This window comes from Cebus imitator, unplaced genomic scaffold (assembly GCF_001604975.1).
Source record: "Cebus imitator isolate Cc_AM_T3 unplaced genomic scaffold, Cebus_imitator-1.0 Scaffold443, whole genome shotgun sequence".
Lineage (NCBI taxonomy): Eukaryota > Metazoa > Chordata > Mammalia > Primates > Cebidae > Cebus > Cebus imitator.
In genome coordinates this window covers 1,098,796-1,108,840 of record NW_016107758.1, presented here as the reverse complement: position 1 = coordinate 1,108,840, position 10,045 = coordinate 1,098,796, and the positions used below count along the sequence as shown (strand labels likewise).

The 10,045-nt window shown below is 65.8% G+C and overlaps 1 protein-coding gene across 3 annotated transcripts; it reads right to left on the bottom strand.

Annotated features, from left to right (window-relative positions):
- Positions 1-326: 326 nt before the first annotated feature.
- Positions 327-9,264, bottom strand: MAB21L4 (mab-21 like 4). Of its 3 annotated transcripts, none has more exons than XM_017510729.2 (5): positions 8,660-9,264; positions 5,280-5,505; positions 3,804-3,957; positions 2,187-2,543; positions 327-1,060 (listed from the first exon to the last, which is right to left on the bottom strand). In XM_017510729.2, exons 1-5 carry the CDS (start codon positions 9,171-9,173, stop codon positions 968-970), a joined length of 1,344 nt encoding a protein of 447 aa, XP_017366218.1. In that variant the 5' UTR covers positions 9,174-9,264; the 3' UTR covers positions 327-967. The 3 variants fall into 3 exon arrangements, with proteins under 3 accessions (XP_017366218.1, XP_017366220.1, XP_017366219.1); XM_017510731.2 differs by lacking the exon at positions 8,660-9,264 and adding an exon at positions 5,618-6,443 and having other exon boundaries at positions 5,280-5,510; XM_017510730.2 differs by lacking the exon at positions 8,660-9,264 and adding an exon at positions 5,670-6,443.
- Positions 9,265-10,045: the final 781 nt, after the last annotated feature.

The window sequence follows — 10,045 nt, the reverse complement described above, 5'->3', positions numbered from 1 at the left end:
GGGAGTCCTCACTATCGCGGGGACGGCGAGGGGGAGTCCTCACTATCGCGGGGACGGCGAGGGGGAGTCCTCACTATCGCGGGGACGGCGAGGGGGCGTCCTCACTATCGTGGGGACGGCAGGGGGGCGTCCTCACTATCACGGGGACGGCGAGGGGGAGTCCTCACTATGGCGGGGACGGCAGGGGGGAGTCCTCACTATGGCGGGGATGGCAAGGGGGGGTCCTCACTATTGCGGGGACGGCAAGGGGGAGTCCACCCATGATCCCATCACTCCCACGCACCCCTCCCAACACTGGGGAGTACAGTTCGGCATGAGACGGGGCCACTTCCCCAGGGATGGGCAGACGCAGATGGGACTAGTCCTGGGCGGGCGGGCTCATGGCTGTGTGCCCCCTCTGCTGGCCTGAGTTTGCTGTAAGAACAAGGTTGGAGGTGGGGATGCCTGGAGAAGGGGGTCATTGGTAGAGAATGGAGAAGACTCAGAATTATCCATCTGCACGTGGGCCTCTTCTGCTTCTAGGGGAAATGTTTTCCACACAGATATACGAGACGTGGAGAGTACCTTTTCTGCTGCGTATGCCCTGCACGTTCATTTATTTGAGACTAAATATACAGCACTTCATCACCAAGGAATGGCTCATGGTGCAGGCCGGGCCAGGCGCTCAGCCCCAGGTCTCAGCCAGTGTGGCTTTCTTGTCAGCACCATGTGGCTGGGTCAACAGGCACCACGTGGAAAGCGTGGCACCTGCCTCCAGGCCCTCACCCCAGGACGAAGTGCTCCAGGAGGACTGCCCTGCCTCGCCAGGCACTGAAAGACTCTCAGAGGCCACTCCTGGGGACAAAATCCCTCCCTCACCCCCTCCATGAGCAGCCCATTCCTTCTCCCAGATGCCCCAGGACCTCCCGTGGTGTGGTACAGTCTGTGGGGCGGCCGTGAATGGGTGGCCAAGGCTGGGCGGCCCAGCTCAGCTCTCCTTGCTGCCCAGAGTCCTGGTCTTCCGGAAGATGCTCTGCATGGCAGAGATCCGGTCCTCATCCTGGATGTTGAAGACCTGGAACTGCAGCAGGTTGGGGGGAGAAGGGTTAGCGGGACCACTGGAGCCCGTCATAAGCTCTCAGGGCCGAGAGCGCAGCGTGGAACAACTGGCCTCCCTGGGCCCCCTGGCCTTCCTGCCCCGGGTATCTGCCTGGACGGGCACCCCCCAGCCTCTGCTGCTCCGCAACCCCCACATTACACACAGGCGTCCCTGGCCTGGGTCTGCACAGAGGAGGCCCCACGGGTGCTGCTTGAAGGCTGCCTCCGGTGACCACCCCACCCCCGCCCCTGCCCACACAGGTCCACTGAGAGCTCAGAGCACAGCCCTTGGCCCCCCATCTACAGGCTCTGGGGTAACAATTCTTAAGTGTCAGGCAGGGGAGGAGACCCTGGAGCCATCAGCATCTCAACAGGCGGGAGTTTGCTGGAATAGGATGAAAGACCCCCAGCAAAGAGCTGCTGTCCTGGGGCCTCACCGCCGCCAGGACATGGGAAGGGTGGCGGAGAAACTCCGGATGTGCCCTGGAAGGAGGCCGTGTTTGCTCCTGGGATGGGGGTGAGAGCTGGGCCCTGGGCGAGGAGCAGAGTGGACCCTGGGCAGGCTCCTCGGCAGGAGTGGCAGAGCCTGGGGCACAGGGCGGGGCAGCTGCTGGGGCCTCCAGGCACCCATGAGAAGTGGCCCAGGGGACACAGGGCCGCAAGGGGCATGGCTGTGGATTCCTGAGTCCAGGGAGAAGGAAGCGGTCCCGGTGAGGCCCAGGTAAGGTCAGAGCCCTTCATGAGGAATGGAGCTCTGGGGTAGGCAGCTGGGCCTCTGAGGGCTTACTGAGTGTGAGCTGGGGGACAACTCTGGTGGGAAACGGAGGCAGGGTCAGACTGGCTGCCCTGGTTCCAGGGAGCAGCTCCGGGCCCTGTGAAGCCACCAGCAAGGGGACCCCCACAGCCCGTGGGGGTCCCCACATATCACACACGTGTGATCCCCACATATCACACGTCCCCGCAGACGCCATCCATGGAGCCCCTGATCTGGCCTCAGCATTCCTGGGGCCCCTGATCCAGGAGAGAGTGGGTGGGGAGCTGGGCCAGGGCTGTGTCCCCGCCCTCCCGCGCCCCTGGGCTGGCCCGAGGCCCCCACAGCCAGCACCCACCTTGTCCAGCAGGACGTCGAAGTAGGCGGTGGCCCAGTAGGTGGGGTCACTGGCCGGCAGCTGCAGGAGCGCCTTGAGCCCGGAGCTGACGCGCGGCGGGGGGCTGCGGCCCAGGTGGGTGGCGTGGATGCGCAGTGCCGCCTCGGGCTGGCTGGCGAAGCCCTCCACGCGCTGGTAGACGGCGCCGAGGTCCAGGCCGCTGCCCTGCAGCAGGTTGTGATGCGGGTGGAGGAAGTGGGGCAGCCTCCGCGTGGCCAGGCAGCACAGCAGCACCACGAGCACGCGGTACACGGCGCCCTGCAGCTCCGCCCAGTCCTCTGGCGCCGGGAAGAGCGTGGAGGCCCACAGCAGCACCATCTGCGGGACCGCAGGGTCAGCCTCCACCCAGCTGGCCCAGCCTGCGCCCCCTCCCTCACCCCGGCTGCCCCTCCCTGCTCCCACCCACCCCTCTCCATGTCCCAGTTGGAGTCCCAGGCCCCTCCCACCTACTGCCCCAGCCTGCTGGCTCCCAAAAGCAGGAAACCCCTCTCTCTCCTCTCCTGCCTGGCCCTGACCCTGGGGTCCCACCCCCAGCCCCTATCTTCACCCCCCAGGACCTCCCTTGGGGGCCTCTGCAGCTCCCAGCATCCTCTGGGCCTTTCTGTCATTTCCTTGGCCCCTTTGAGCTCCTACTCGCCCCCTGCAGCCCAACCCAACAGGCCCATGGCATTGTCACGGTGATGGTCTGTGTGCTCACCACCCCAAGGCCTGCACTGCCTGCAGCCGCCCCAGAGGCCCTCGTCCTCCCTCCCACCCCAGGCCCTGTCTCACAGGCCCTTCCCAAACCTCCTCTTCCACTGCCCCCGCACCCTGCGGTGGATTTTGGGGTTGGGAACCACCGTACATCCGACCTCAAGGGACACTGAAAGCTCCAGGTCGGGTGGAAGCCTGAGGGGCATGGCCAGAGGCCACCCGGGGACCCCCGACACCAGGAGGGGCACCTCTCCGTCAACACGGAGCCAGGTGAAGGGGCCAGCCCCAGCCACGGAGCAGTGCCCAGTCGGCCACACACTCCACAGAGGAGTCAGCCGAGCCGAGACCCAGGACAGCATAGCCCCACCTGCCTCCCGGGTTGGGGTGGGCTGGAGTCCCGGCCCTGCCTGTTCCTTGTCCTTCTCAGCATTGACGTTACAAAGCCCCAGGAGGACACAGTTGTGCCAGAATATCTCTGCAGCCCAGGAAGCGGTGGGAGGGGGTGCCTGGACTCTCCTGGGAACCCCCAGAGGGAGGCGTCCCTGCCGGGTGACATTCCCAGACGCTGGGAGGAGGCTCGCTGGGCAGGAACACCCAGCTCTGGGAGGCCCCTCCCTGAGGTTCTTCCCAACAGTGTCCCCAGCCAGGAGGGCCTCCGAAGTCAAGACCCAGGAATGACAAAGGCCAGCCGGTGGTACCATGGCCCCTGCCGCCACATCCCCACGACCCTCACAAGCCACGTCTTCACCTCCTCAGAACCTGGGCAGGTCCTCAAAATCCTCGTGACTCCAGCTGCCCGCCATCAGGGCTGGCAGGAGGGACACGCCCAGGTGCACCTACCCCAGGGCCCCGGTGGTGGACAACCTGCAGAGCCCCGCCCGGTACCTTCAGATGGCTGAAGGTCAGGCCGTCGGTCCGGCCACCGTCTCGCCAGCTCTCATGGTTCACCCGGTCGAGGACGGAGAGACTGTCCAGGCGATGGCCCTGCAGGGAGCCCAGCTCCCCCAGCAGCCTGGTGAGCAGGTAGTCAGTGGAGGTCCTGGGGCCCAGACAGACGCACTGGGTCAGTCCCCGCTGCTGCCGGCCCCCGGTGTGGGGAGCTCTGAGCCCCGGAGGCTTGGGCCCGGGCTGCGCTGCGCTGCGCTGCCTGCAGGTGGGACCCGGCCCAGACCCCATGTTCTCAGGAGCCGTGGTCACCGGCTGTGCAGTGCACGCCTGGTTTCCATGGAGACTCCTTGGCCCGGGTTCAGGGGGCGTAGGAGCCTCTGGGCCGTCCCGGCCCTTTGTGTAGACAGGAAGGTGCCTCTCAGGCCTGCCAGGCCGCAGCCACCCAGCCCAGGGGTGTGAGAGCTCCACCCACGGCCCCTGTCAGAAGCCCAGGGCAGCAGCCTCCAGGGCCAGCCACACAAGGGGCTCTGAATCTCTGCTCCCCACTCCCACACCACCCAGACCCGTAGCTCAGAGCAGCTCACACCAGGGGCTTGATGTGCACGTGCTAGACGGGCTGGGGGCGGGGCCTGGCCCCACAACCTTCACGGAGCTGCTGCAGGGGACAGTCTGCAGGACATGGGGCACCAAAATGTCATTCTCCCATTTACTTGCAAAAATGACTCTGCCCAGCCCAGCCCTTCCCCTTCCTGGGCAGGCGGGAAGCCATTCCACAAGCCTCAACGCCACCCCCGCTCCACGCTCAGGGGTCAGCGGGAACACAGGGCGGGGTATGTGGTCGCTGGTTCTCCGCTGAGCCTTTCCTTGCAGGAGAAAACCACAGCAGGGGCATGACAGCTTTGTAAAGCCCTCCCCTGACAGAGTGCGGATCCAATCATCCTTCCAGCAAGTGGGGGGTCAGGGGTGAGCCACCCCAGAGGCTGCTGCAGCAGCGTGGGATCTGGATGGGGCGCAGTCCCTGGCCACAGTCCCTGCTTGGGGTCTTGAGGGGAGCTCAGCCTCTGCCCAGCGCCCTTTCCTCCCTCTCACAGACACCAGTGCGGATGCACCCTGACTCTGTGGGGACCCTCCCAGCTTCTCTGGGAACCCGCCCTGCCTGGACGGGCTGCCTGACCTTTCAGCGACTTTCCTGCCCCAAGCAAAAGCTGGGTAATGAAAGGTCCCATCTAGGGCAGGGTCTCTCATCACCCAGCATCAGGTGCCACCATCCCCCTTCCCACTCAGGAGAGGACACATTTCTATCCTCCCTGCAGCCAGAGACCCCAGCAATCTCAGGGGAACACACATGCCCATGGGGGCAGAGGCAGGCAGAGGGCCCGGCAGATCCTCCTGATGGGGGCCGGGGCAGCATCGGGGTGCTGGCCCCCTCCTGCCCGCTCCCCGAGAGCCTTGTGACCAGGAGGGCGAGCCTACCTCCAGAGCTGGGCGCTGGCTGGCACCAGGTCCACTCCTTGGCTGAGGACCCTTCTCAGGCTGGCCTCGGGGAATCCAGGTATCTGCTGGGCCCCCTCCAGCGCAGGAACCCCAAGCCCCCTTCTCACCACGGGCACCACGTGGAAGCGGATTGTCCTCCAGCCGCTGGACACCAGCAAGGACAGGTGCAGCTGCTCCTCCCTCAGGCTGTCCGCGTTCAGCGAACCTGCAAAAACCCATGTCACGCCAGGCCCTCGACCCGCCTCCCTGCCCAGGACACTCCCCAGACCCCTCCTGCTGCCGACCTGGCCCCTGCCCCTCCTCACCTCTCCCCTGCAGCCTTCTCTGCTGGCCCCCACCTGCAGGCTGCAGCGCCCCAATCCCCGATACCTGTGTCCATCCCTGGACCTCAGCAAGTGAGGGGCTGGCCAGCATGCCTGCCCAGCAGTGACAGTCCTGGGCACAACTGTCAGTGATGACGGCAGCGTCTTATGTGAGGTCTTCCTTCCCCAGGCACTGCCCTCCCCCACACCCCAGGGCCCTGCCTGCTGTGCCCAACAGGCCTTCCTGAGCCTGCCCACTTTGCCCCAGCACTGGTACCAAAGCCCCAGGCTTCAGCTAGCCTCCCACCTCCTGACAGTGGCCGGGTGTCTCTGCTGCCTTCTCTGCGGGAAAGGGGGCAGGAACAGCCCAGGCTGGGGCCAGCATGGCCCCCACCCCAGAGCTGGAGAGGGTGAAGCCAGGCTGGGCCTCTCCTCCCCCATCCCCTGTTCCTGGAAGCTTCCCTGAGAGCCTCCTGCCCTCAAACCACTGCGTGCACAGGAACCATGTCACGCCCAGGTCTAGGGGACCAGTTTACATGATGAGGGCAGCTGGGGAGGGAGGGACAGGCCCAGGCCAGGCTCAGTTCCCGTGGAGAGACGAGCCCATGGCGGCCGGCAGCAGCGACCTGGCTCGGCCACCCTGTTTCTGGGCTGCCCAGGCCAGCAGGCTCACAGCGCCCAAGCCCAGCCGCTCTTCCTGACCAGGCCTGGGTCCCCGCTTACCAGAGAGCCCTGGCCCGAGAGCCCCATGGCCTCTGTCACCTCACAGGCGGCACACTCTGGTCAAGAGTTTCCCACTCCACTCACTCAGACCCCACCCCGGGGCCCAACACGGCGCCCTCTTCCCTAACTCGGAGCTCAGAGCCCCAGAGGGGCTGTTCCAGGGCGTGATGGGGTGAGGCTGGGGGTTCTGGCGGGTCCCCGGCAGTGACGTAACACTCAGGGTGAGCACAGACACCTGCACGGCCCCGCCCAACACGGGCCCGGGGGCCAGGGGAGAGGCCGCCCCTCCCCTCCCCTCCCCAGCTGCCCAGCCAGGGTGCCCCAGTCAGAGGGAGTGGGGCCCAGGCAGCATGCTGGCATGTCCCTGGGAATCCTGGCCTGTGCCTCGGGAAAGGTCCCTCTCGTGAGTGAGCATGGGGCCTGCACTCCCACCATCCCGCCACCCTTCCAGAGAGAGCCTGGCCCCGCTGTGTGAACCCTCAGCACCCACAATCTCCTGTCGGGCAGCTCTTCGGACCCCTCTGGGACCCACCCCAGGGCAACCCTGGCCCTGCCGCCCAGGCAGCCCATCCCTCAGGGGCCTCAGTTCCCATCAGTGAGAGAGGAGGGGCCCCTCCATGCAGCCAGTCAGAGCCGCCTCTGGGGGCCACACACCTCGTCTGCCCGGCCACATCGCTCCTGCCTGTGACCAGGCAGCCTGGAAGGCAGCCACACCTGCACCAGCCCCCGGGCTGGCCTCACCGGTTCCCAGGGTGGGGGCAGCCTGACCTCGTCACCCGGCCTGCTGCCGCCTCCCTTTTAAGGTAAGTGTCAGGAAACAACGCCCGGAATGTCCCTGCCGCCCAGCCCAGTGCAGCTTCGGGGCCGTGGGCGCGGCCTGCAGTATCGGGTCTGCTTCCTCAGGGCGCACTCTGGGGTGTGAGCAGCTTAGACTGAACCCTAACGACCCAGCGCCTGGCATGGCCTCCTGCTCACCCCAACGGGTAGGCCCATCTCACAGGTGGGCATTAGGCCGCAGTGGACAGGGCCAGGTGACTTCAGGCAAGAAGACACAAATCCCCACCCCATGGCCGGCATGATTAGAGGTTCAGAAGATGCTGGGGCAGGGGGAAGGCTTGCTGGGAGCACCAGAGGCTGACACCCCGAGGTCAGGCCCATCATTCACCCCAGGAAACCAGACAGCTCTGGGGAGGCTCCTGTTCGAATCCACCCTCCGGGCCCTCTGGCGCAGACAGGAGGCCTGGCTGTGTGTGGCGGAAGCACACCCTCCCCAAGAACCCACAGAAGGTGCCCCGCCTCCAGGCCGGCCTCAGGGCAAGGCAGACCTCTGCAGGTCACAGCCTCTGGGGAAGGCGAGCTGACCACCCCACCCACTGACCTCATGGTGGACACGAGGGTCAGATAAATACCAGGGAGGTGACTCAAGGCAACAAGGCCCTGTGAGGACTGGAGTGACTCACGTGACAAGCCTGTCCCTCCCAAGGGAAGCAGGACATTCTGTTCCAGTCCCCAGTTCCCCTCCAGGACGGATGATGGCTGCACCACTCAGGGTCCCTGTCATCCTGGCCCCTGCACAGGACAAGCCCTGTCCTCCCAGCCGCCCTCGCCATCCAGGCAGCCCTGCGGAAGGAGCCCTGGGCTCAGACTCACCCTGGATTGTGTCAGCAAGGCCCCAGAGGAGGGACTGAGGCCAGCCCCTGCCCACGTGGAAGCTTCAGAGCCCACTTCGGGCTCAAGACACCAACAGGCACAAGCTGATAAGACACACACACACACACACACACACACACACACACACGCATTCACACCCCTGCATTCACATGCACGCGGGCAGGCACACACACACCCCTCCCCCCGGTATAACGTGACCAGCACTGGAAGCGGGGATGGGACGGCTTCGAGGTCACAGGCCGTGACTGGCGACAGAGCCACCTGCCCAGAGCCCTGTGAGGGACCCTCCTGCAAGTCTGCCAGCGAAGCGGCTGCCCCAGACTCCAGCCACTGAAGGAGTGGCTCCGTGGAAACCCCAGGGCAGACACACATGACTCAGGACACAGCAGCTGTCTGCTCAGAGGCATTTGGAGCTGGAGGACCTCAGTGAGGTCTCCCGACTTCCTTGCCCCAACGCACAGTGATCACACACGTGCACACACACCTGCGCATGTAGTCACCACAGAGGACGTTGCCACCCTGTGCATGGGGACGCAGCAATCACACGCATGCGCACTCGCACGCTTGCACACAGACACCCACAGCGGGCAGGTGCGGCTCCGTGAGCTCCACACAGCAGCCGCTCAGTGCACAGACACGTGCGGACTGGGTGTCGCCTGCTACCTGGTGCGATGAGGCTGTGGTGCTTGCAGTGGACGATGGCCGCCACCAGCAGGTCCCTGAGGACACACAGGACCTTGCTGGGCACAATGTGTCCACGGCACTTGGCGTCCCCCTCCGAGGAGGCAGTGAAGATATCATCGGTGGTCCACCGCTCCAGGCCAGCCCCTTCCCTGGGCACACCCAGGCGGCATAACTCGGGGCCATCCCCTGGCTGGGCAGCCTCTGGCTCCTCAATCAGCAGAGCCTCGGCATCCACCCACAGGGGCACCTCCATGTCCAGGGGGTCCTCAGAGGAGCGCAGGGCGAACTGGAAGGCCTCCAGGCCTCGGGAGTAGTCCACAGTGAAGCGGGGGTCCAGGGCGTGCACGCGCTCCAGCAGCGTGAGCAGCACGTTCTCTGCGCGCTGGAAGTCCTGGGCACGCGGCGTCCCCCGGGACCGGATGGCCTGCAGGTAGTGGTGCCACAGGGGCACCTGCACGGCCGTGGCTGCGGTGGGGGCGGCGGGGGCGGGCATCCCGTCGGCAGCGGCAGGCGAGGGCCGATGGCCCCTGAGGAGGACTCAGAAGGCCGGGAGCGCAGGTGGGCTGAGAGGAGGCGGCTGCCCAGGTGAGCCTTGGGTCTGCAGGTGGGGCCTCGGCTCTCCACAGAGCAGAATTCCAGAGCGATGGCACTGCTAGCAGGTGAAATACCGGAACTATTTAAGGCCTTTGAAGTGGGGGTGAGTCAGCCTCCAGCAATTGGGAATGTCACAGGGGCCGGGGCAGGCGGAGGCTGGGCTTGGTTAAGGCCCTCCTCCCTCCTGTCAGAAGAGCTCTCTCATCTTAGGCCTAAGGCAGGCTCCTGTCCCAGCCAGGCTTGGGGTCCCTGGAGGAATACTGCGGCTGGCCTGCGCGTCCCTGGGAGGGGAGCCTGTGTGGGTTCCCGATGGGCCTCTGCCCACGCTGTCCCCAGCCCAGGGGCAGTCTCTGGGTCAAGCCCCCCTGCCCCAGCCTCCCTGCCAGATGGGAGGGAACACAAGGCACCCCCGTGCCAATAAGAAAGGGGGGCAGGGCGGTGGCTGTGGGGTAGCCCCGGCCTCTCTAAGGCTGCCTGGAAGGTGGGGAACCCAGGGGCCAAGTCTCTACAGTGTTCCCCTGAGATGCCTGTGCCCGGCTTAAAAGACGACGCCTGACACTTGCACAGGCCACAGCTCGGGCGTGACTCCTGCCTCTGAGCCCGCTGCGCGTCCAGCCATCTGGGCCTGGGACCCCGGGGCTGCCCGTCCCCACCCCACCCTGCCTCCAACCTGAGCGGAGCTGGCACCCGCCTGCCCAGGAGCTGGAGCTCATCTAGTTGCAGACAGAAGCAGTCTCCGAGGCTCCCCTCGTCCCACCATCCCCCTCCAGC